The sequence below is a fragment of the Balaenoptera borealis genome, assembly GCF_965194805.1.
Source record: "Balaenoptera borealis genome assembly, chromosome: 1".
In the NCBI taxonomy this organism is placed as follows: Eukaryota; Metazoa; Chordata; class Mammalia; order Artiodactyla; family Balaenopteridae; genus Balaenoptera; species Balaenoptera borealis.
Genome location: NC_138860.1, coordinates 157,107,705 through 157,133,462, shown reverse-complemented (window position 1 = coordinate 157,133,462; position 25,758 = coordinate 157,107,705). Strand labels below are relative to the sequence as shown.

The window sequence follows — 25,758 nt, the reverse complement described above, 5'->3', positions numbered from 1 at the left end:
GATGACATGATACTATACATAGAGAATCCTAAAGATGCTACCAGAAAACTACTAGAGCTAATCAATAAATTTGGTAAAGTAGCAGGATACAAAATTAATGCACAGAAATCGCTTGCATTTCTATACACAAATGATGAAAAATCTGAAAGAGAAATTAAGGAAACACTCCCATTTACCACTGCAACAAAAAGAATAAAATACCTAGGAATAAACCTACCTAAGGAAAAAGAAGACCTGTATGCAAAAAACTATAAGACACTGATGAAAAAAATTAAAGATGATACAAAACAGATGGAGAGATATACCATGTTCTTGGATTAGAAGAATCAACATTGTGAAAATGACTATAGTACCCAAAGCAATCTACAGATTCAATGCAATCCCTATCAAACTACCAATGGCATTTTTCACAGAACCAGAACAAAAAATTTCACAATTTGTATGGAAACACAAAAGATCCCAAACAGCCAAAGCAATCTCGAGAAAGAAAAACGGAGCTGGAGGAATCAGGCTCCCTGACTTCAGACTATACTACAAACCTACAGTAATCAAGACAGTATGGTACTGGCACAAAAACAGAAATATAGATCAATGGAACAGGATAGAAAGCCCAGAGATAAACCTACGCACATATGGTCACCTTATTTTTGATAAAGGAGGCAAGGATATACACTGGAGAAAAGACAGTCTCTTCAATAAGTGGTGCTGGGAAAACTGGACAGCTACATGTAAAAGAATGACATTAGAACACTCCCTAACACCATACACAAAAATAAACTCAAAATGGATTAAAGACCTAAATGTAAGGCCAGACACCATAAAACTCTTAGAGGAAAACATAGGCAGAACACTCTCTGACATAAATCACATCAAGATCCTTTTTGACCCACCTCCTAGAGAAATGGAAATAAAAACAAAAATAAACAAATGGGACCTAAAGAAACTTAAAAACTTTTGCACAGCAAAGGAAACCATAAACAAGATGAAAAGACAACCCTCAGAATGGGAGAAAATATTTGCAAATGAAGCAACTGACAAAGGATTAATCTCCAAAATATACAAGCAGCTCATGCAGCTCAATATCAAAAAAACAAACAACCCAATCCAAAAATGGGCAGAAGACCTAAATAGACATTTCTCCAAAGAAGATATACAGATTACCAACAAACACATGAAAGAATGCTCAACATCACTAATCATCAGAGAAATGCAAATCAAAACTTTAATGAGGTATCACCTTACACCGGTCAGAATGGCCATCATCAAAAAATCTACAATCAATAAGTGCTGGAGAGGGTGTGGAGAAAAGGGAACTCTCTTGCACTGTTGGTGGGAATGTAAATTGATACAGCCACTATGGAGAACAGTATGGAGGTTCCTCAAAAAACTAAAAGTAGAACTACCATACAACCCAGCAATCCCACTACTGGGCATATACCCTGAGAAAACCATAATTCAGAAAGAGTCATGGGGGCTTCCCTGGTGGCGCAGTGGTTGAGGGTCTGCCTGCCAATGCAGGGGACATGGGTTCGAGCCCTGGTCTGGGAGGATCCCACATGCCGCGGAGCAACTGGGCCCGTGAGCCACAACTACTGAGCCTGCGCGTCTGGAGCCTGTGCTCCACAACGAGAGGCCGCGACAGTGAGAGGCCCGTGCACCGCGATGAAGAGTGGCCCCCGCTCACTGCAACTGGAGAAAGTCCTCGCACAGAAACGAATACCCAAAACAGCCAAATAAATAAATAAATAAATAAATAAAAAGAGTCATGTACCACAATGTTCATTGAAGCTCTATCTACAATAGCCAGGACATGGAAGCAACCTAAGTGCCCATCGACAGAAGAATGGATAAAGAAGTTGGGGCACATATATACAATGGAATATTACTCAGCCATAAAAAGAGACGAAATTGAGTTATTTGTAGTGAGGTGGATGGACCTAGAGTCTGTCATACAGAGTGAAGTAAGTCAGAAAGAGAAAAACAAATACTGTATGCTAACACATATATATGGAGTCTAAAAAAAAAGGTTCTAAAGAACCTAGGGGCAGGACAGGAACAAAGCAGTCATAGAGAATGGAGTTGACACAGGGAAGAGGAAGGGTAAGCTGGGACGAAGTGAGAGAGTGGCATGGACATATATACACTACCAAATGTAAAACAGATAGCTAGTGGGAAGCAGCCGCATAGCACAGTGAGATCAGCTCCGTGCTTTGTGTCCACCTAGAGGGGTGGGATAGGGAGGGTGGGAGGGAGATGCAAGAGGGAGGAATATGGGGATATATGTGTATGTATAGCTGATTCACTTTGTTATACAGCAGAAACTAACACACCATTGTAAAGCAATTATACTCCAATAAAGATGTTAAAAGAGAAATCACAAATCCTTATTGATTTAAAATAAAAGTACTCTTTGACTTACAACAAATGATGTAACCTTTTAAAAACAAGTGTGAAATTCAATGTTTAGGAAAAAAAATTATTTAACTCCAAACTGGCAAATAATGTTGCACCTTTACCATAATTGTGATCAGTCCTGTGCTCCTCACATCAGTATCTGATCTGCAACACTCACACCCTGTACACCCAAGCACAAAGTGAAGGCTCTTGCACAACATCCACAACTTAAAGATATGGTAATTTCAATTCCAGCAGGCACTGCCTCAGATTGGAATTTATCTGGCGCTGTATAACTCCCATAACATCTGATGTTACGTTGAAAAGAGCTCTGGACCCCTAAGGGTCAAAAGACCTTAGTCTGAGTTCTGGTTCTGCCACTTACAGGTGAGGTAACAAGGGGCCTGACATTTAAAACTCTCAGCGTCCTCAGTTTCTAGAAGGGAGACTGGTGGTTAAGTTCACAGGCCCTCAAGTTAGACTGCCTGGGTCTGAATTCTAGTTCTACCATGAATTAGCTGTGTGATCCAGGTCAAGCTACATAACTTCTCCAAGCTTCAGTCTTAATTTTCTAAGATGAGAATAATTACAGGTTCTACTTCACAGAGATTTATGAATGTTAAATGAGTTATCTATGTAAAGCACACATAATAATGTCAATCCCATGACAAGCATTTTGTGTTTGATATTCGACAGGTCATGGAAGCCTTCTGTGCCAGCTGAACCATAATTCTGGTCCCTGTATTGCTATTCTTGCTTCCTAGGTTGCGTTTCTCCTGTGCCTAGTATTTAATCACCTTCTAGACTTTTAAGACTCAGTTCAAGAACCACCTTGCCTAAAAAGCCATTCCTATCCATTCCCACCCTCCTGGAGAAGTAACTCTTTTCTCCTTAAGTGCCTTCACTCTACTATGTACAGATCATCTCTACCTTTACAGGCTGTATTGCGCATTTATTTAAATGTCTATTTCCTATGAGTTCCTTGACTGTCGCTGCTGTATCCCCAGTACGTGACACAACTCCCGTCAGATGCTAGGCACTCAATCAGTGCTCTGTGGAATGAGCATCTGTGAACCTCACAACAACCCCGTGGTAAGACTCAAGCTCAAACATTAGAACCCAGGTCACTAGGTTCACAGAGGTTCCTGCTCTCAATGAGGCTCTGGGTGATAAGCATGAACATAACCATCCATGATACCAGGCAGCCTGTCAAATGTCTCAGTGTCACTACCACGACTCTGGGTGATGGGAATCAAGGCAAAGACTCGTTAGCCACTCAAGTTTTAGAGGGGGTGTTCATGGCATCCCAGACCTGCCTCGGTCATAGCACTCACTGCCTTCTCCTTTTGTAAACTGGTAAGATAAAACACCGTTATCATAACTGATCTCTCAGCCAGATCTTATTGTATTTCACTGTCTTGCACCCAAACAACCAAAAACAGAATAAATGAACGAAGAACTTAAGTGTAAAGGACTAGGCACTGTGCTCAGGGCGTCTGGTCCTGGGTCTGGTGCTCACTCGCTGTGACTTCTAGCAGATCCTCCCCTCCCTGAAACTCAGTTTCCCCATCTGTTGCACGAGGTGGCTGGCTCGGATTCTCCCCGAGCTTCCTTCTAGTTCGGGCACTTGGCTCCGCGGCCGGGTCGGGCAGGCACTCGAGCTGGCGACTCAGACTCTGCACCCCCGCCAGCCGCTCAGGCCCTTCTTAACCAGGCTCGAGGAGCCCGCCTCCCTCCGGTGCAGCGAGGCCCGGTGGCCTCCACCGCGCGGCTCACCCCGCCAGCCAGCTCGTGCGCGGCCTGGCAGCGCACCAGCCGCAGCTTTACCTCAGGTCCCCGCGTGCCACAACCGCTGGCTCTGGTGGCTCCCCACACCGCCGCCGACTGACAGCCCAAAGGCGCAGGCGCGCGATGGCCGGGCAGATCGATGGGACGATCTGGGCAGGCCCGCGGAGAAGGAACGAGCACCGAGTGATAGATGCCGGCCGAGAAGGGCATGGCGGGGAGAAGGGGAGGAGGCGAGGAGGTGGGGCCGCCTGAGCCTTTTCGTTCGTTCACACATCACCAAGGCCCATTGAGCGTCCCTCACAGGGCAGGGGAGCTAGAAAGAGCCTCTTCCTTCAGGCAGTTCTCCTTCTAGGACCTGGCCTCAACTGCCACTCTGCGAAAAGAGAGCTCTTTGGGAGCTGCGGTTTGGGGCTAGCCAGTGGAGAACTCACCAAGGATTGCCAAGGTTTTCTATGTCCAGTGAGGTCTAACGTGGCGACTCAGCGTTGGCTTTCTGAACCAGACTATTATGGTATGGAAAACATCCACCTGTAGCCATCAAAACAGTTGGTCGGGGGTGTGGGATTAGGGAAGATCTCATTGAGATGGTGACACTGAACAGTGGCTTGGAGAGAGTGAGTCAAATGGATATCTTGGGTAAGAGCCTTCCAAGAAGACTAGCCAGCAAGTGCAAAGGCCCTGAAGAGAGATGGCAAGTTCAAAGAACAGCAAGGAGACCAATATGGCTAAAGCAAAGTAAGCCAGGGGGAGAGTGGATGATGGCAGAGGAGGCTAGAGAGGCAATGGGGGAGAGGGTGAAGAATTCAGATCCTGTGGGTCTTGTAGGCCGTTGTGAGGACCTTGAATTATGCAGAGGAGCAGCGATATAACGGTTTTTAAAGGGATCACTTTGGTTGCTGTGTTGAGAACAGACTCCCTGGAAGCAGGGGCAACTGCACGGGAGAACCCAAACACCTGAGTCTAGACTCCAACAGCTGTGAGAGATAATAATAAAATAATTTTTTTGTTTTAAGCAGTAAATTTTGACACAGATTGTTAAGCTACATTATCTGATTTTTTTTTTTTTCTTTTTCTTTTTTTTTTTGCTTTGCTGCATGGCTTGCGGGGATCTTACCAGGGATTGAAGCCAGGCCAGGGCAGTGAAAGCACCGAGTCCTAACCACAGGGCCACCAGGGAATTCCCTAAACTACATTAGATAGCAGGAACAATGGTCATTCTCTCACACACACATTCCTGCAATTTCCTAATCTTTTGGAAGCTTCCTCTTTTTCTATCCATCTCTTAAATCTTGAGTTGCCTTAGCTCCCTGCCAGTTAGGAGGCAGAGTCTAATTTCTGCAATAAAAATAAACGAGTTTGACTTCATTCAACATTATTTATTGCGTGCCTAATATGTGCCAACCAATATCTTAGATGCTAGATGCTGGGGATACAGCAAGCAATGAGAAAGATAGGACTTGTAATTTTCCCCAGACTTTTAGCCAGAAGAATAGGAGCTCAGCTTAGAACTTACTAAGAAAAAGTCCTGAGCCACATCCATAACACCAGCCTATCCCTGCCCTGCCTCTCCTTCACTTTAGAATGCTGGTGATGAGTTATTGGGAAATTATTTGTTTTAACTCAAAACACTGAGTTGGTAAAAGGGAGCCAAGCCGTGAAGTGACTGATTTGGCCACAAGAGACCTGAAACTTGACTACCCTTTCCTTCTGCAGCAAGATTCTCTCTCTCCTTGGTATTAGCCCAAGCAAGCAGAAGCCTTGGGAATTATAGCATGGTTTTGAGGTAAGAACTAGTTATGAAGTAAGAACAGCATTCAACTTCATATCTGTCACCCATTTTTTTAAATTTAATTTTATTTATTTTTTATACAGCAGGTTCTTATTAGTTATCTTTTTTATACATGTTAGTGTATACATGTCAATCCCAATCTCCCAATTCATCCCACCACCCCCCACACACACACTTTCCCCCCTTGGTGTCCATATGTTTATTCTCTACATCTGTGTCTCTATTTCTTCCTTGCAAACCAGTCATCTGTACCATTTTTCTAGATTCCACATATATGCGGTAGTATACGATATTTGTTTTTCTCTTTCTGACTTACTTCACTCTGTATGACAGTCTCTAGGTCCATCCACGTCTCTACAAATGACCCAGTTTCGCTCCTTTTTATGGCTGAATAATACTCCATTGTATATATGTACCACATCTTCTTTATCCATTCGTCTGTCGATGGGCATTTAGGTTTCTTCCATGACCTGGCTATTGTAAATAGTGCTTCAATGAACATTGGGGTGCATGTGTCTTTTTGAATTACGGTTTTCTCTGGGTATATGCCCAGTAGTGGGATTGCTGGGTCATGTGGTAATTCTATTTTTAGCTTTTTTAGGAACCTCCATACTGTTCTCCATAGTGGCTGTATCAATTTACATTCCCACCAACAGTGCAAGAGGGTTCTGTCATCCATTTTAAATGCTCATGTTTAAACTAGCAAATGTTTTCAGGGAGCTAGAGGACTTTCTCCTCTAGTTGAGGAAAGTAGTTGAGGGATTACTTCAGTTTAAACTCACTCTAAATTATTCCCTTAGGGCAGCAGTTCTCAAACGTTTTGGTCCCTGGACCCTTTACACTCTTAAAAATTATTGGGTGTAAAGCAACTATACTCCAATAAAAATTAGTTGAAAAAAATTATTGGGGGCTTCCCTGGTGGCACAGTGGTTAAGAATCGCCTGCCAAGGCAGGGGACACAGGTTTGAACCCTGGTCCGGGAAGATCCCACATGCCACGGAGCAACTAAGCCCATGCGCCACAACTACTGAGCCTGTGCTCTAGAGCCCATGAGCCACAACTACTGAGCCCTCATGCTGCAACTACTGAAGCCCACGCACCTAGAGCCCGTGCTCTGCAACAAGAGAAGTCACCACAATGAGAAGCCCATGCACCACAAGGAAGAGTAGCCCCTGCTCGCCACAACTGGAGAAAGCCCACGTGCAGCAACAAAGACCCAATGCAGCCAAAAATAAATAAATAAAATAAATTTCTAAAAAAAAATAAATGATTGGTAACCCCAAAGAACTTTTGTTTGTATAGATTGTATCTGTTGATATCTACCATATTAAAAATTCAAACTGAGAAATTTTAAAAACAGTAATTCATAAACAAATAGAAACAATTAAACCTATTACATGGTAACAGTAACATTTTAATGAAAACATAACTATGTTTCCAAAGCAAAAAAATTAGTGAGAAGAATGCAATGGTTTCATCTTTTTGCATGTCTCATTAATGTCTAGCTTAATAGAGAACAGCTGAATTTTCTCATCAGTTGGGATACGTTGTTTTGGGTGATGAAAACCCAACCTCACACAGATACATCGTTGGAAAAGGGAAAGTTATTTTAATAGCCTTTGTCAGATAATGGGGGTATTCTTCGATACTACACACCAAACTCAATAAGTGGTAGTTTGTTAAAGATTATTTGCGATGTAGAATCATTTATATCAATGACCATTTTGTACTCTTATAATACTTGCACTTTGAATGGGCATTTTACCCATGCATGATTTTGCAACTTGACGCATTGATCATTTGTAAAATACTGGTTCACTAGGTTATGTAGATCTTCCCAATGTTGGCTCATTATACAATATTTTTAAAGTCACATGTGTTAATATCACCACCAATCTCATTAGAAAAGTCCTTAAGAATGTTGGCAAGCTTGTGATGACAAATACAAGTTTCCCAGACTTCTGATTTTCTCTTGAAAGCTCAAATATTATCACTGTTAGTGGTTTTCCTTGAAGTGACTGGCTTACTTCACTCATTTTGATAATTTTTTGTCCACAGTTTGTCAGTTGTTCTTTCAAGTAAATATAGTGTTTTGTGAAAAAAGCAGTAGGTCAAAAATCAAACAATGGCCCAAGTGCTTTTCTGGAGACGACTATCATACTTCTTTCATATATGCACAGAAGTTTTACATGTGTACTTCCTGTTTCATCACATAGAATATTAAAAAGATGTGTACTCAAGGACAAAGATTTAATAAAATTATTTTATTGCCTCATCACAGACATTAAGTGAAACTTACTTTGTTTTATTATTTTTTTATTTTAATTTTAATTTTTATTGCAAGTGTGTGGCAGTGAAGAATACAGTGACTATTAATACAGTTTGGTATCTCTGATTTGATTGATGCTAAAGCACCAGCAGTTTTATCCACCATTGCTTTTGTACCATCAGTGCAGATATCAGTGCAGCAAAAGAGGCAGATAGTGTTTTAGTATTATTATAAAAATAGCCTTGACCTGATAGATCCCCTGAAAGGGTCTTGGGGACTCGCTGAGGTCCACGGAGCTTACTTTAAGAACTGCTGCCTCGTGGACTTCTTGCTGGCTCCCACTGCTTCTAGTCCTTACATTATGGCACTCACCACAAAGGACTGTCATCTCCTTTTTCATGTCTTCTGTATCACACTGGGAGCCCCCTGAGGACAAAGGCTGTATCTTATTTACTTCTCTCTCCACACATCCTAGCACAGGATCTGGGACATGCTAAGTAATAATATTAAACAAATTAGAAATTTCTCAGAAATTTCCCTTCATCCTCCCATTTGGTGGTAGGAAAGCTGGGCTGAGGGCCTGGGTCACTGACAACATCTCTTCTTCGAAACACTTCTTTTCACTAAGTCAATCTACATTATTAGCCCTCATGCCTAGCCTCATTCTTATTATTTACTTTTAATTATTAATTACACAGGAAGTATTTAATAAATGCTTGTTGAATACAGGCTATTCCCTATAATGTGTTTCCTGTTCACATTTCTTCCCTAAGGGACATTTATGTGTATGTGTTTGTATGTGGTGGGGAAACAGTTTAAGAAGGTCAAGCTCTAAAGTTCTCTTTAAACTATGGGAGACAAAAGAAACCTTTCAAAAGTTGGGCCTTGGCTCAGAAATACTCTTCCCACGGTCTGCAAGAGATCTCTCTTTGGGAATTTACTGGCCACATCACAATATTCATCTACTCCATCTGGCTGAAGGCTTGTCAGTGGGGCAGGGAATTATTATTTTTAGAGTGCTGAGTGAAAGATAAAAGTGAAAAGAAACTCTACTTTGGCAACCAATTGCAGGTCCCAAAATATTTGTGTTTTATTTTTGTACATAAGCCCAGCAGTTTCCTAATAGATTCATGACAAGTTAGACAGCTAATGATGCTCCAGTGTTTACATAAAGAGCTTGGAAAGAAATTTCATTAACTTCATTAATATTGAAGGAATTCAATATTTCCTTTCAAGCACACAGAATTTTCATTGTTGGTGGTTTTGAAGGTCAGAATCTGGACATTTATGCTCTAAACTGATGGGCCAACTTTAAAAATAAGTGATTTAATCAATTTTAAAATTTTCTTCCTTTATTGAAAAACTTTTCAGATGGCTGATTTTCCTTGATTTTAAATTGGAAAGTATGGTTTATTGGCCACCGTTCATTTATTTATTGAGTGACTACTATGTGCCAAGAATAGTTTTAGGCTCTTAGGATATATTAGTGAACAAAAAAGGATCCAGCCTTCATTGTAGCAGGGAGAGGCAGCATAAATTATAAGGAAGTTTAAATAATAAATGAGTAAACTGTACCATATACTAAAAGGTGATAAGTACTTTGGGAATACGAAAAAGTTAGGCAGGGAGGAGGGACAGGGAGAGGAAGAACACCATATTGACAGCATAAAGTCTTAGAATTTTATAGAGGTTATTGAAATTTGTGATCTGTGTCTCATTTAAATCTTTCCACAACTTTTTAAAAAAATATTTTATTTATTTATTTATTTGGTTGTGCCAGGTCTTAGTTGCAGCTTGAGGGCTCCTTAGCTGCAGCTCACCAGTTTAGTTGTGGCATGCAAACTCTTAGTTGCGACATGCATGTGGGATCTAGTTCCCTGACCAGGGATCAAACCCAGGCCCCCTGCATTGGGAGCACAGAGTCTTAACCACTGCGCCACCAGGGAAATCCCTTTCCACAACTTTCTATCTAATAAATTTAGAAATGGATACAAAAGGAACAGGTGAGATCAGTAAAAATGGTGAAGTTCCTCCAAAAATTCTCTCCTCCATAAAAGCAAATTGTGAGAATCAACTTGGATCATGTTGGATGTGCATCCATGAATGAACAATCATGTCGCTTTTTAAAGTCTGTTGGTAATTAGTCACTGCACATCTCTTACTCAGTTCATTCACAGGCAGCAAAGAATGTAGTTGTGTTGCTTCCTTGTCTTCCAGTGATAAACCCATGTGACATTAAAAAAAAAAAAAGGATAATTGAGAATTGGCCAACAAAATGAAAGTGCAGCAAATAAATGAGAAGTGATAATGCTGGAAGTGAAATTCAAATTGAGCATAAATGGAGTCGTATCATGGGGAAGTTAACATTTCTGTCTTGAAAGAGTATAGATATGCAGCCAGAAGGACTTAGTGAGGGCAAGCTTATCCACACAAATGAGGAAAGTGGCTGTGACAAAAAGGATGAAGGTGTCCCAGAGGAAGTGATGTCAGCAACAACTTCACATGAAAGGAATTCTCAGAGAGATTTCATGAGATTGAAAGTACAAAGAATAAAATGTTGGAAGGTGATCCAAACTTAGAAAGGAGTATGACCATTCACCAAGACTTAGAGTAAATGCTTGCTCCATATTATGACAAGAAAAAAGAGGTAAGCACTACTCAAACTACTCTTTTTTTTTTTTTTTTATGAAGAAGCCTCAGAAACTAGGGACTGAGGGAGGTTGTTTTTATTTATTAATTTATTTATTTTTGGCTGTGTTGGGTCTTCGCTTCTGTGCAAGGGCTTTCTCCAGTTGCGGCGAGTGGGGGCCACTCTTCATCTCGGTGCGCGGGCCTCTCACCGTCGCGGCCTCTCCCGTTGCGGAGCACAGGATCCAGACGCGCAGGCTCAGTAGTTGTGGCTCACGGGCCTAGCTGCTCCGCGGCATGTGGGATCTTCCCGGACCGAGGCACGAACCCGTGTCCCCTGCATTGGCAGGCGGATTCCTAACCACTGTGCCACCAGGGAAGCCCTCAAACTACTCTTGATAAGCGTTTTACAAAGAAAGCAATTTAATTCTTAAATCTTCTAAATGCTTTAGATTTCAATGTACTAAATAAATATTAGTTTTACTAGTTTTTCGTTTCCTTGTACATTTATAATTGTAGGAGAGTTTTTAATGTTTTAACAAAACATTTGTCATGGAAGAGTGGTAATTTCCCCATTGATTACTATTATTTTTTAAAGTTGTTTGTTTATTTATTTATTTACTTTTGGCTGCGTTGGGTCTTCGTTGCTGTGCGCGGGCTTTCTCTAGTTGCGGCGAGCGGGGGCTACTCTTCGTTGCGGTGCGCGGGCTTCTCATTGTGGTGGCTTCTCTTGTTGCGGAGCACGGGCTCTAGGTGCGCGGGCTTCAGTAGTTGCAGCGTGTGGGCTCAGTAGTTGTGGCTTACAGGCTCTAGAGCGCAGGCTCAGCAGTTGCAGTGCACGGGCTTTGTTGCTCCGCGGCATGTGGGATCTTCCTGACCAGGGATCAAACCTGTGTCCCCTGCATTGACAGGTGGATTCTTAACCACTGTGCCATCAGGGAAGCCCCTCCCCCCACTTGATTATTAAGATCTCTTTGCATGGTTTCAAAGTGCAGGATCATTTTTACAGCCTGGCACTACTGTGCAAAATGAAGATTTCTTATATATTAAAATTTAGCATACAATGATGATAAGCATGTGAAAATGCAGCATTTCAAAGCAATGGTAAAGGATAGGTACTTCACAAAAGGAAGCTGAGGGACTTCCCTGGTGGTCCAATGGGTAAGACTCTGTGCTCCCAATGCAGGGGGCCTGGGTTTGATCCCTGGTCAGGGAACTAGATCCCGCATGCATGCCACAACTAAGAGTTTGCATGCCACAAGTGAGAAGTGTGCATGCCACAACGAAGATCCCGCGTGCCACAACTAAGACCCGGTGCAGCCTAAATAAATAAATATTTTTTAAAAATTACTGTTAAAAAAAATAAAAGGAAGCTGAGGAAACTGGCAAAGGATTTGGAAAACCTGTGGCTGTTGTCTGTTGTCCATGGTCAACATGTGGTTAAGCCAGGATATGAATACAGGCAAGCTAACTCTAGAGAATGTGCTCCTAACTAGTATACTATATTGCTTTCCTGTGGTGTGTATCCAATATATGGTTTCTTCCATAAAGAAAAAGAATTTTAATTCATAAAAATTAAAAATTTTGTATATTAGGAAAGAACATATATGAAATTAAATGGCAAAGTACAGACTGGGAAAACATATTTATAACACCTGACACAACAAGGGGTTTAATATACAGGACATAGTGCCTTAGTTAACATGTCAGCAGGCTTTGGAGCTGGCAGACAACAATCCAAATTGTAGCTTCATCACTTACTACTTACGTGACCCTGGGCAAGTTACTAACTAATCTTTGCTTTAGGTTTCTCATCTGGAAATGGGCATAATAATAGTACTTACTTCATAGAGTTGCTGAGAAGATAAAACAAGATAACATATGTATAGCATCTAACACAGTGCTTTGCTGTGCTTATTATATTAGTACTATGCAAAGATTATTATAAATCAATAAGAAAAGAATAATGAAAATAATAGAAAAATGGACAAAAATACATAAAGAGCAGTTCATGAAGAAGAAAAACAATTGTTCAATATAGTAAATAACCAAAGCAATGCAGATTAAAATAAAAATCATATAATTTTTCTGCACATTAAACTAAATGCCCAAGGTTGGTAAGAGTTTAGGAAATAGATACTAAAGGGAGTGAAAACTGATACATCCTTCCTAGAGGGCAATTTGGCAGATTGATGAAGTGATTTTAGGAACTTAGTCTAAGAAAATAAATAGGTAGGCAAGGGTATATGCATGAGGATTTTTTTTTTTTTTAGTTCATTTATTTATTTATTTATGGCTGCGTTGGGTCTTCGTTGCTATGCACGGGCTTTCTCTAGTTGCGGTGCGTGGGCTTCTCATTGCGGTGGCTTCTCTTGTTGCGGAGCATGGGCTCTAGGCGCACAGGCTTCAGTAGTTGTGGCTCATGGGCTCAGTAGTTGTGGTTCGCAGGCTCTAGAGCGCAGGCTCACTAGTTGTGGTGCATGGGCTTAGTTGCTTCGTGGCATGTGGGATCTTCCTGGACCAGGGCTCGAACCCGTGTCCCCTGCATTGGCAGGCGGATTCTTAACCACTGCTCCACCAGGGAAGTACCTGCATGAGGATGTTTATTATAACATTTGTAATTTTCAATACGAAAATTTGTAAACAACCTTAATGTCCATCTGTAGAGGGTTTTAAATGAATAAAAGTTATGAAATTCCTTACAATGTAATACAATGCAGCCAATAAAAATAATGGTTAAAATGAGTATCTGCCTTGTTCCAGTGACCATTATTTCCTGCTTGGATTCCTCCTTGCCTCCAGTTTCTCTCCCTGTCAACTCATTCTTTACGAAGCTGCCAAAGGCAAATCTAATCATGTCACTCCCTTGCTTAACCCTCTCATGCCGGCTCAATGCAAAACCCTCAAAGAGCCTCCAAGGCTGGAGTCTTAATCTCTTTCTTCCCTTCACACTCCAGTTAACATGCTTCTCAGCTGGCCTTTGTATCATTATTCTCCCTAAGGATTTAGCATTTCTCTGAGCCACTTTGGTTAGAATCATCCTGTTCTGTCTTTTGACGAAACCCTTCATTTCACCTTTGGAGCTCTTACGTAAATGTTATTAAATGTTGTTTATGCCATTATCTGTTTAATATATGTCTTTTCCATTAAAGGTTAAACCCCAAGAGGGACAAAATTATCTGTTTAGCCACCGTTTTACCCATTGCACCTAGTGTGGTGCCTGACATAGCTGTTCCATGCAGTCACTGAATGAATGAAGAACTAGCTACAAACTATACAGTGGGACTCCAATTTGGTAAAAGAGGAACCAAAGACTGTGTGGCCGGTACCAGACAGAAACGGACTACCTCTTGCAGGCGCGTGCTGGCCACGCCCTTCCCTGAAGAGGAGAGAAGGGGGAAAGGCGCGCCGGGCGGGTGGGACAAGGCAGCGGGAGCTTGGCGGGAAAGCCGAGCTGCGGGGGAGTCGCGGCCTCTGGGGCTCTCGTGCCTCCAGCTCCCTGGGCGGAAAGGGGCTGCCGGAGGAGGGGGCACGTCTCCTGTGGACCACCCAAGGCGCAGGGGTCGGGGAGCCGTAAGGCGAGTGCTGACGGAGAGGCTCATCTGGAGAGTCAGACTCCGAATTACGGGGAGGCAGTCTTCGGGGTGCGCACAGCCCCAGGGTAGGGGCTCAAAGCCAAGGCCGAGCTTCCCGCCAGGGCAGCGTCAGGGCGCGCCCTAGAGGACGGCGTGGAGAAGCGATGGGAGAGCGCGACTTCTGGGGGGACTGCACCAGCACGATGCTCTTCTAGACAGCACCTTAGCTGTGTGGTACCTGGAGGCGGCGTGTGGGGGTGGGTGGCAATGCCGCTGCCTCCTCTTCTGTCACATCCTGATTTGGGTGTCTCTCAGCCAGGGCAAGGCTCTGTCCTCTAGGAGGTCAGATTCTTCTGCCCACCTGGTTACTGAAGGTGGACTCCCATCCTCTAAATCGCCACACCCATCCCAGAAGATGCCAGGCCAGCTCTCTTTCCCCCTTCTGGGCAGAGGACGCCTTATTTCCCTGCTTAGCTCCAGATTTCATCTTTGCCATTGAGAAGCCCCACCACTCCCACGTTGACACACATCTCCTTTGCTCCCAGCAGGACCCTGAAGTCCTGGAACAGTCTTCTTTAACATCCCTCAGGAGCCCAATAAACACACTCTGAAGGAATGAATGCATCCATTTATTCAACTTTCCCATGTACGAGAGCTTCTTTGATGGAGTGTCACAGAGGCCCTTAAGGGAGGGAGGGCTGGGGCAGGGACGTGCATAAAGCCTAGAAAGAGGTTTAAAGTCTAGGCTTTATTTTAGAGTTGGGTAAAGAGGAGCTATTGAAGATTTCAGAGAGGACATAACTGGCCTTAACCCGTGCAAAGTCTTGGGGGTAAGACAGCAGACAGGGAGTCAGGCTGGACGTGATGCAGAAGTGATGAATAGGGGGTGGTAGTGGTAGTATAGATTTAATGTTGAATACACGTATGTTCTGAGCCAGGGACGGTGGTGGCACTTTGTCAGCTGAGACTTAGTTGGAGAAAGAAAGTCAGAACTCACACCTTGGGGTTGGAGGGAGAGGAGGAAAAGACCAATATGTGAGGGAGAGGATGTTCAGCAGTTTCTTCATTCTTGGTTCAGGTGACCAAGGAGGATGGCCATCATTCCCTATCCATCCCTGGAGCCTTGTGCGGGGAGGAGCCTCCATCCTCCCCTCTCCCCCTGAGTTTTTAGTTTTGAGTCCAGGCTGAAACCAGAGAAGAACAAGAAGAGAAAAAAATGAGCTGAAAACTGAAGCAAAGTCCATGGGGTGGGGAGCTAGAAGGCCCCCTTCAAGTAGCTCAGGCCTGGCAGCTTGTGCTGGGCTTGTGGAAGATTCCTCTCACAGATGCGAAATAATGCTGGAAGCAACCCGAGCACGTGTAGGGCTTGAGGGTCTGCGGGGCTGGGCCACCAGTATCAACCCACTGCTCCACTCCAACCGCACCCAAGGGCAGAGTGCGCTGGCTTCCTGGGTGAGGCCGAGTGGGACCCGCGCAGGAGCAGTCCTGCTGGCCCGCGGCTGCCCCCTGGCGCCGACTCACTCCTCCCAAGGGCTCATGTCGGTGTCGATGGCCACACAGTTGTATGCAGCGTAGCGGAGCTTCTCCTCACACACCTTGGCACTGCAGGGGGCAGGGAGCTAATCAGCGCCAGGTGTAGAGGTCCCTCCATCACAACCAGGGGCTTTGTGGCTCCAATTTGTGCACCCAGTACCCGAAGCCCTCCTCCACCCTAGGATGCCACCCTCCCCGCCCGCCCCCCCCCCCCCCCCACTCCCCAGGCTGGAACCTAGGAAACCCACCTGGCATAGTGCGGTAGGAAGAGGGTGCTGGAGCAGGTGGAAGACTCAGGCAGCGCATCTGTGGTCTCATAGCTGGGGGCGTGGAGGGACCAAAGATCAGAAAGAATTGCAGGGGCACAAGGCAGGGGTCTGACACGTGAATATGTTTGTGGGGCAGGGCAGAAGGCCAGCCACAGCCTCCTTCGACTGGACCTCCCCTCCCCATCCGCACTCACCCCAGCTTGTCCGGGTAGATGTAGATCCGAGCTGGCAGACGGCTGCGGCCTGTGACAAAGCGCAGGAAGCGGCTCCGGTCCTCTAGATGGAGGAGAAGGAAATCAGTGCCCGTGTGCTGATCGTGGAAGAAGTTCTTCAGCTTCAGCCCTGTCTCTGTATCCCAGGAGTGGAGTCCGAACCCAGACATTACTCTGCCCTTTCCACTGACCGTTGGTGAAGTTGTTCAGTGCCTCCCAGAAATACTGCACCCGTGTGTCAGATGGCTCGAAGTCTTCAAACCGGGCTGGTGGGGACAAAACCAGACGGAATTAATTCTTAGGTCCTTAAGCTCCACCCTGGGACTGCGCTGCCCTGCCCCACACTCACTGAGCTTGCGCAGAGCATCCACAGTGACCTCTGGGTCCCCGCACACCTTCTTCTCCAACTCTTGCCACGTTAGCAAGTCCAGCACAGCCTGTGGCACCACTTTCAGCAGACCTGCTTGCATGGCTGACACCTGCGGAGGAGGGAAAGGGCCTGGCTGGGGAAGAGGGCACAACTCCCAGCTCAGCGTGTGGTGGGGACCCTTGGCCTCCACTCATGGAGACAATGTATCTCTGTACTTCACTGATCAGCAGGAATGTGGGGAGAGGGATGGTGGGGGCCGGAATTCTTGGGATTGGGTTCTGGTGGCCTATCAGGCTGGGCTCTGGCTATAAGGAGCCCAAAGCTCTCTGTTCCACTGGCCTCTGGGTAGTACCTGCTCCTTGCTCTCCTCTAGCCGTGCCTTCTGCACCAGTTGGATGAAACGGGAACGGTCCTCAAATCCCACCACGATGCCCGCACCCCCAGGGATCAGCTCCACCACCTGCTGGTCACTCAGCACAGTGGTGAAGGTTAGCTCCTTTCCAAATTTGAACTCAAATGTCTCCTTGTCCATTCCTTCCATCACTTCCAGGAGCTTTACCTGGGGGTTGAAGAGAGGCAGGAAGGTCATCTTTTCATTGTGAAGACAGTCCTTGTTTTTCCTCAAGAAGCTCACAGGGAAGCAGGAGAGGCAGCCAGGCAAGGCAGTCCTCACGCAGGCAATGAGGGCAGTGAGGGGGTTAGTACCAGGGCTGTGAAAGCATCAGGACGATGCTTAACCGGGCTTGGAGATCAGGGAAGGTGTCCTGGAGGAAGTGGCAGCCAAGCTGAGACCCAAATGATGGCTGGGAATTGGCTGGGCCACCAGGAAGTCAGGAGAGAGAACATCTTGGAAAAAGGTGGAAAGAGCAAAAGGCCTTAGGAATCTGTCTGGCTGGAGCCTGATCATGAACCAAGTGTCCAGAGATACAGGGGTCATGTAAGGCCTTTCCGGACTCTGCATTTTATCCTAAGCCCAGAGTGGATCTACTGAATGGTTTAAACAGGGAGAGTGAAATGAATTACTCTGGATGCTGGAGATCAGATGGGTAAGAATGGAGACAGGGACACTGACAACTTTTGCAGTCAGTGGTTGGGTCAGAAAAGAAAGTGGCTGAACCAGAGGGAAAGCAGTGAGATGGAAGAAGTGGACAGATTCCAGAGGCAGATGTGACAGAATGTGGGAGGTGAGGGAGAAGGAGGAGTGCAGAATGACCGTGAAGTGCTTGGCATGGGGAGGGGTGGGTGGTGGTGCCATCGTCAGACAGGGAGCCCTAGAGGGCAGTAGACTGGGGACAGGATGAAGAGTGTGTTGATCCTGAGGTGCCATCTTGGGACAGATGTCCAGCAGGTAAATGAATATATAGCCCCAGGCTTAGGAGAGAGGTTGGGGCTAGAGATAAGGAAGTAGGGGTCACCAGAATAGTGACAGTAGTTGAAGCTACTGGAGTACATGGGATTGGAGAGGGAGTACGTATGTGGTAAGAGAAGGTTCAGGACAGCCCTGGGGAGCAGCAACCTTGGGGGCTGGGCAGAGGAAACACTGGTTGTAGGCCCTAACTCACCAGCACAGAGTCCACAGCTGGGAAGTCCTTGCTCCAGCTCACCTCCTCACCAGAGAGCTGCTTCCACACGAAACCAGGCAGAGCCAGGACCTGTGAGACAAATACTACTGTCTTCTCACCCTGAGCTGCCCAGGTTTGGCTGGCTCTTCTTTCTTCCAAGAGCCAGGATTAATCTGGTGGGGTGCAGAATAGGCTACTCACCAGGAACTCCTTACCCCGAAGGGCAGCCCCCATCAGCTGTCCGATCCACTCGTACTTGGCAAAGTCTCGGCAGGAGGGGTTGGGCACATACATATCCCGGGCCTCACCCGTGCCATTGCCCTGTCCCCGAGACAGAGCTGTCAGCACGGCATGGGATGGACCCTACTTTGTTGCCCCAGATGCCTCAGAGACTTCCCTGAACACCTTCCACTGGGGGCCCTGAATGATCCCTCTGAATATACAGTAGCTCCTCCTTCCCTGTCTGTCCAGAGGCTGCCCCAGGCAACTCAGTCTCTCCTCTGCCCCATCTCTAGCTTAGCCGGGTACCTGGGAGGTTCACAGAGACAGAACAGCAGGAACAGTTTGGGAGGTAGGGATGGGAGATTACCTGGTTGGCCGTTCGGACAAAGAAGGGCAGAGGCACAGGGGTGTCCGCCGAGCTAGGGCACAGTTCTTCTGACATGTCTGCCAGGCTATCCCGGAAACCACCCCCTGAAATGACAGATAGATGCCCTCAGCTGGGGCACACAAAAGCCTCAGCCCCCATAATGGGGTAATAAGCAAGTCCCCTATCTGGTTAGCTGGTGATCTCAGAAGCCTCTACCACTCGAAGTAGGGTTGGACCCTTGTTATCGTCCCTCAGGGCCTCACCTTGGTCAATGATGCCTTCTGCAATGAATTTACACTCCCACCACTGGTCATAGCGCATGGGCCACCTGTAAGTAGGAGTGGGTCTCTGTCACCACACTGGGTCAAGGCTCAGAATGATGCACCTGCCCCGAGTCCACCCAGGAGTAGGGGCTACAGAGGGGTAATGGTGAGGGGACCAGAGGCAGTGCGTGGGTATACATGTGTACATGTATACCCTGAGCAGGTCCCTCGCCCCCATGCCATACCTGTAGTCCAGGGGCTTTTCATACTTGTCAGAGGGCTTGAGGCCTTCATAAACCTGGGGGGCAGGGGAAAGGGGAGGGAGTTGTGGGAAAGTCTGTGTCAAGACCTGGCCCCACTCTTGCCCAAAGACCTTGCTCAGGTCCCTGTTGGCCCAGCCCCCTAGGCCCCTTACTGACCCTCCCTCAGTCTGACCCCAGGTGGTCCAAACCTGGGTGAAGACAGCGTTCTTGCAGGCAGGGTCCCTTAAGGGGCAGGCACGGTGTTCCATGGCGAGGCGCCGGTTGATGTATAGGCGTGGCATGAAGCTGGGCTTGCTGCTCTCTGAGTCACGCAGGCACTGGGCCACCAGGCCTGGCCGCTGGCGTGACAGCAGCAGGAACTGCTTCACTTGCTGGGGAGGAGAGGTGGCCAGAGCAGGACCAGTAGGCAGTCAGCCTCTGTCCAGGCCCTGGAACCTTTCTCTATTCCTGGACCTAATCCCATGGTTCCAGTTCAAGCCTAGTCCATCCCTGGTCCTTGCTTCCAGTCTCTCCCTTAGTCTGGCCACCAGGGAGAGCTTTCTAAAACAAAAAATCCAACTTTGTCATTTCCTTACATAAATCCTTTCCAGTGGCTCCACTGACCAGGAATAAAGTCTGGCCCCGGGGCCGTCTGCTACCAGGGCCTGCTTCCTATCCACCTTCCCCCAGCCTCATCCCCATGTCATACTCACATCTACGAGCAGGCTTCTCTCACGTCATTTTGAGGTGCTGGTAACTCCCACTGTGCACCTTTTATGCAACCTGCCCTGTCCATGCTGTAACCTCTCCTCCCCGAGCTCTGTATATTTCACATGCTCTCTGGGGAATAGCACCCCAAACGTGACATTTTGACTATTTGTGTCTGGCTTTCTTCCTATGTTCCCAGAGCCCCACAAAAGCCCAGGCCTAGAATAGGTCTAAGAACTCTCTGATGAAGAGTGAATAACTGCCTGAGCAGAAAGGGGGTGCCCAATGCCAAGACCAGTATTGCATGGGTCAGGCTCACCTTAATCTCACTGAAGGTGCCCAGCGTGTGGTCCCAGGCAGGTACCAGGTGGTGCAGGACGCTGTCTAAGATCTTTATGAATCTGGGGTGGGTGGGTAAAGATAACTGCAGCTAAAGAGTTTGGTATGGATGCAAGACCCCCTCACTCCCCAACTCACAGGGACAGGAGAAGGCAGGGCCCAGGGACTGCTCTGCCTCTTGAAGTGGAACAGCTTACAGTATAAGACCTTGGGGGCCTCTTCCACACAGACATACAAGGCTCAGGACGGGGGACAAGGAAGGGCCTGACTGGCCCAGGACCACAGCCACCTCTGCAGGAGAACAGCTCTGCGGTACAGCACTTCCGGATCAGTGCCTTCCAGACGTGGATATCGCACCAGACTGGTGGGCTGGAACAGGTCTGCATTCAGCCCTAGTTCCCGCTGTCTAGATGACTTGATCTTGACCCCTCGAAGACGCACGTCAATCCCATCATCTAGAGGAAGGAGTTAAGAGTGAGATCACTTACTGTGCCTGCTGCCTTTTTGGCCCTCAGACCTGAGAAAGGCTCCTTAATGCTCAGCCTTTTGTTACCCCAGCCCCTAGAAACTTGGGACCTTTGGGATCCCCTCCTATAACCTGATTCTGATTATTATATTCTTTGCTAGTTCCTGTATCCACCACTATAGTTTGGGGATGCCTGAGGGTCCCAACTCCGTTCCTCTTCCAGGTGAGCCCAAGCACTTCTATGGCTTTAAGGCAGGCCTCTTACTCAGCACCTTCCACCTGGCTTGGGCCCCAAAGCTTCAGATCCTAGAGTTAGTTCAGCTATCACCTTTCCCTCAACTCCAAGCCCATTTCCTTCTCTCCACACTCACTGCCAGCTAAACCCCATCTACAAACTGGGCTCCCTTTCCCTCCTTAGGGCCTTAAGCCCCACCTCGGCACTCGACGATGCGGATCTCGATGACTGGGAGGTGGACGGTCATGTCCTCCAGGACACAGACATCCCCGATCAGGGTCCTGAGAGGATGAATGTGAGGCACTTTGGAGACCCCTTGTCTTCAGGGATTGCTGGGGTCTCGCTCGAACTTTTGCTTCCAACGTGGGCCAGATCCTACTGCTAGGATCATGTCCCACCTCCCACCCCAGGCCAGTTCACTCACTCGTCAATGCTCACATCACTCAGCTTCTTCAGGTTGTCCCCTTCACCCCCATAGATCACCACCCGCTTAGGCATAAAGTTGTCATCTGTGGTATCCACCGTGAGTAGCAGCTTCCTGAGGGTTAAGAGTGTGCACGTGGGTCTTTTACACTCACAGGCATGTGGCTCACCCACCCCGTCCTACTCAGAGCCCACTCACTTCACAATGGTGCCCTTTTTCATGGTAAGCCGTACCCAGTGCTGGCACTGGGACCCATCGCTCTCCCAGTAGGTGTCTGCATTGCTGTCTGTCAGGCAGGACACATTGAACTCCTCCTGGGGAGGGGCAGAGAGGTGGAATCAGTGTTTACCCCCACTCCCTGAACTGGGGGTGTGCTTTGGGCCAGGGAGCACAAGAGAGAAAGTACAGTGGAGCTGGGTTAGAAGCACATCTGGTATGGGTGGAAGTGTCTAGGGGTTCCTACATGACTTCCAAGATGGGGGGTTGGACTGAGTATGGCCTGTGGGGATTCAGATTTGGTCCTGGCCTAGAGGTGAGAGTTCTGGATCTAGCAAGATGTGACTACATCTTGTTTGGGGTGGGAGGAGTCCCAGCACCCACCGTGTAGGAGGAAACGTCTATGCTCTCCACATACTGCTTCACGCTACCCAGGTTCTCATCCTCTTTGCCCAGGTGGTCGTACAAGAAGTGGATCAGGTCCTCGTCGCACTCGTAGGTCCACGTCGGGGGCACATAGCTAAGCAACCCCAAGTCCCTAATTAGGTCGGGCCCAGACCTGGAGCTCCTTCCTCCCCATCCCATCCCAGCTCACTCACAGTAGCCTTTGTATGGCTTCTGTATATGCCTCGGCCGGCTGAGGCCTTGATCCCAGGCGATGCGAGTATGTCAGGTCCACCACCTGTTCCCATCTGTGCGCACAGAATCGGGGACGGGATGCGGAGACATCAGCGAGCAGCAGGAGACCCTGGAGCCTTCTCCAGATCTCTACCTCCTCTAAACTGCGCCTCCAGAAGCCCCACCCCAGCTCCCTTCAGGTCCCGCCCCTTTCTGCTGTAAACCCTGCCTCCACTCCAGATCCCACCACCCGGGCTTTGCCACACTAGGGCCCAGCAGTCTGACAGCAAGCCCCGCCCCTCCCAGTGCAGGACCTGAGCACCGGGCGGTAGTCCACTCCAAAGAGCTGCTGCTGCCGTTGGAGGTGGTCTGGAGTGTCGATGGGTACGAGGCGGGCCCCGCCTTCTGCCGGGCGGCACACCAGCAGCCAGCCTTCGTCTAACCCGCAGTCGCCCAGGTGTTCCGCCAGCTGCTCCTGCCGGGACGCGCCAGACGGGGACAGCCGTCAGGGAACCGCCGGCGGCAAGCCCTGCCCAGCCCACGGCAAAGGGCACCGAACGCTATGTCAGCTCAATATGGGGGAGGGGAGAGGAACAGCCAAGGGCTTCCCTGGTCCCGGGTCTTTTGCACCTTGGTCAGCTTCACCCAGAGCCCGTGGCCGTTGCACAGCTCCTCGCCCGTGGTGCGCACGCAGGCGCCGCGCCGGAGCTCGATGCTGTCGCGGGCGGCGCGGAGGGGCCCGGAGCCGGTACAGGTGGCCGGGCCCGTGGCTCCCACACGCAGCCCCGGGCCCTCCGCCTCCCACACTGGCAACAGCACGCGCGACGGTCCCGCCGGGTCCTTGTAAAGCTTGTAGAGCACCTCGCGCGGCACGAAAGCTAGCGCCGCCGGCAATGGCCGCCCAGCGCGGAGGCTCTTCGCTGCCTCCGCCAGGAAGCGAACGCGGCCCAGCAGCTGCCGCGGGGACTCTAGCGCCGCGCCCGGGCCCGGGCCCGCCATAGCGCGGTGGCCCAGGGAAGCCCAGGGGCGATCCGGCCCCAGGAGCTTCGGCCCGGAAGGCTGACGAAGCTTCCCACCACCTTCAGCCCCGCCTTCGGCCAGCCTTCGCCGTAAGTTCTGGACTAGGCGCCCCGCACGTTCCCGCCGTATTTGTCCTGTGTACTCGGATACTCAATCTTGTTATCTGTTTCTGTGCCTCCCGCTCAGCCAACCAGACCCAAGTTCAGTAGTAGTTCCTACCTGATCAATCTACCCACTCCAATCCCATTGCTACTACCATTTAATCCCCACTGCTACTACCCTCATTCAAGCCACCATCCGTCCTATCTAGCCCGGAAAGTTGCAACAGCTATTTCTCAGATCCTCCGGCTTTCTGTTTTGCCTCCGTGCCCCCAGTGAGTCACACTACAACCAGAAGAATCTTTAAAAATCTGTTAGATATCCTCTCAGGCTCCCCATCCTAGGGGCAGTGTGACTAAAATGTTTGGGAAAATAACCTCCTCCTCAGCTCGGCTGCTGACAGGAGTCTTGAGTCATTTAGGCTTGATCCGGGTGGTTACTCCTAATCCCAGGACACTGGTGATCATTATCCAGTTTCTCCCAGTAATTCTGAACCAAACGAGAGGAAAGGCCGAGGTGGTTAGGGAGGAGGCAAAAAAACACGGACAGAAGCTGCTGGTGAAGTACAATCATGGAGGAAAAGGCAACTTGGTCCTGCCCCGTTTCTTTTGAAAGTTTACTGAGATATAACTCACACCATATAATTCACCCATTTAAAGTGTACTACTCACTGGTTTTTGATATATTACATTAATTTAAAAAAACAGTGGAAAATATATATAACAAAATTTGCAATCTTAACCGTTTTTTAAATGTATAATTATCTATTTCCAATACTTTTTCATCACCCCAAACAAGAAACTCTGTACCCTTTAAGCAATGACTCCTCATTGCCCCCATTCCCCAGTCCCTGGTAAACTCTAATCTACTTTCTGCCTTTATGAATTTGCCTATTATAGATATTTCATATAAGTGGAACCATACAATATTTGTCCTTTTGTGTGTCTTATTTAACTTAGCATGCTACAACAATGTTGTAGCATGTTTCAGAATAATTTATTTTTATGGTTGAGTAATATTCCATTGTGTATATATATATATATATATACACACTCACTACATTTTGTTTATCTGTTCGTTGATGGACACCTGGGTGGAAAGTTTGTTTTGATATAGTTTTCAATTAATTGAAGTTATCAAGAAAAAAATAAATGATCCCATGTAATTATGACAGTTTGCGATTTTTTTCTCCTTAATAAGTTGGGAACACAGTGCCTTTCTTCCCTTCTCTCCAAGCTATTTGTATGCTTTCACACTACTACAAGATAAAGTGAACAAATGCACTTAACAAAGGCTTGCATGACCTGGACTCTGTAGACAGCTCCAGCCTCTTTATTTATTTATTTATTTATTTTTGGCTGTGTTGGGTCTTCGCCTCTGTGCGAGGGCTCTCTCTAGTTGCGGCAAGCGGGGGCCACTCTTCATCGCGGTGCGCGGGCCTCTCACTATCGCGGCCTCTCTTGCTGCGGAGCACAGGCTCCAGACGCGCAGGCTCAGTAGTTGTGGCTCACGGGCCTAGCTGCTCCACGGCATGTGGGATCCTCCCAGACCAGGGCTCGAACCTGTGTTCCCTGCACTGGCAGGCAGACTCTCAACCACCGCGCCACCAGGGAAGCCCCCAGCTCCAGCCTCTTTAATTCCACCAGCTTGATCTTGTTTCCCATTAAGCCATTTGCTTTTTTCGTCTTCTCTTTACACATGCCATTCCCTCTGCTTGGAATACCCCACTGCTTTCCCCAGTTAAATGGAGCCCTTGCTACTGCTTCTAGCTCTTTCCCTTTAAAACATTTACTATTGTGATTGCTGATTTCTGTTTCCGCATCAGTCTGTAGCTCCTTAAAGGAAGGAAATGTCTTGTTCTCCACTGTAATCTCTGCACCTATTGTAGTGCCCGCCTCTTTCTAGGTAATATAAATATTTAATTATTTCAGTTCCCTGTACAACTTGGTTCCATAATTCACCATATGCCTGGTTGGGCCAGGCATAAAATTGTTAAAATCGTTAAGAGTGGGAGTGAAAGTGAGACCTGGGCCGAGTCTTCCGGGAGAAAGCAAACTCCTCACGCCACGTGAAGTGTAGTTACAGCGAAGTTCTTTTGTGGGGGGAGGGGTAGGAGGTGTTTGTTGTTGCGTCGCTACAGAGGACTTTAC

At 47.4% G+C, this 25,758-nt stretch overlaps 2 protein-coding genes across 5 annotated transcripts in view; both read right to left on the bottom strand.

Moving 5' to 3' along the window:
* EIF2B3 (eukaryotic translation initiation factor 2B subunit gamma) overlaps positions 1-4,354 on the bottom strand; it is a 153,414-nt gene extending 149,060 nt beyond the window's left edge. Inside the window, exon 1 of one of the 3 annotated variants that reach the window (XM_082364961.1) lies at positions 4,222-4,354. The gene's annotated coding sequence lies outside the window, so the exon portion shown is untranslated. The remainder of the gene's footprint in view (positions 1-4,221) is intronic. The other 2 variants (XM_082364962.1, XM_082364963.1) reach the window with 2 other exon arrangements.
* Positions 4,355-15,058: 10,704 nt separating this feature from the next.
* HECTD3 (HECT domain E3 ubiquitin protein ligase 3) lies at positions 15,059-24,575 on the bottom strand. Of its 2 annotated transcripts, none has more exons than XM_082364415.1 (21): positions 23,120-24,575; positions 22,804-22,964; positions 22,471-22,563; positions 22,256-22,391; positions 21,854-21,969; positions 21,656-21,769; positions 21,430-21,512; positions 20,820-20,985; positions 20,511-20,592; positions 19,693-19,875; positions 19,487-19,539; positions 19,242-19,306; positions 18,979-19,082; positions 18,591-18,710; positions 18,390-18,479; positions 17,180-17,386; positions 16,807-16,936; positions 16,649-16,723; positions 16,440-16,521; positions 16,225-16,296; positions 15,059-15,627 (listed from the first exon to the last, which is right to left on the bottom strand). In XM_082364415.1, the coding sequence occupies exons 1-21, from the start codon at positions 23,486-23,488 to the stop codon at positions 15,549-15,551; spliced, it is 2,580 nt and encodes an 859-aa protein (XP_082220541.1). In that variant the 5' UTR covers positions 23,489-24,575; the 3' UTR covers positions 15,059-15,548. The 2 variants fall into 2 exon arrangements, with proteins under 2 accessions (XP_082220541.1, XP_082220540.1); XM_082364414.1 differs by having other exon boundaries at positions 15,059-16,045; positions 23,120-24,572.
* Positions 24,576-25,758: the final 1,183 nt, after the last annotated feature.

Bases quoted from the DNA above. Each gene is read 5' to 3' on its own strand.
- HECTD3 (XM_082364414.1), bottom strand. From the start codon at position 23,488: ATGGCGGGCCCGGGCCCGGGCGCGGCGCTAGAGTCCCCGCGGCAGCTG. The intron at 19,307-19,486 runs GTATGGCATGGG...TCCTACTTACAG, and splicing joins GAAAAGCCCCTGGACTACAG to GTGGCCCATGCGCTATGACC. The intron at 18,711-18,978 runs GTAATCTCCCAT...TCTCGGGGACAG, and splicing joins TTGTCCGAACGGCCAACCAG to GGCAATGGCACGGGTGAGGC.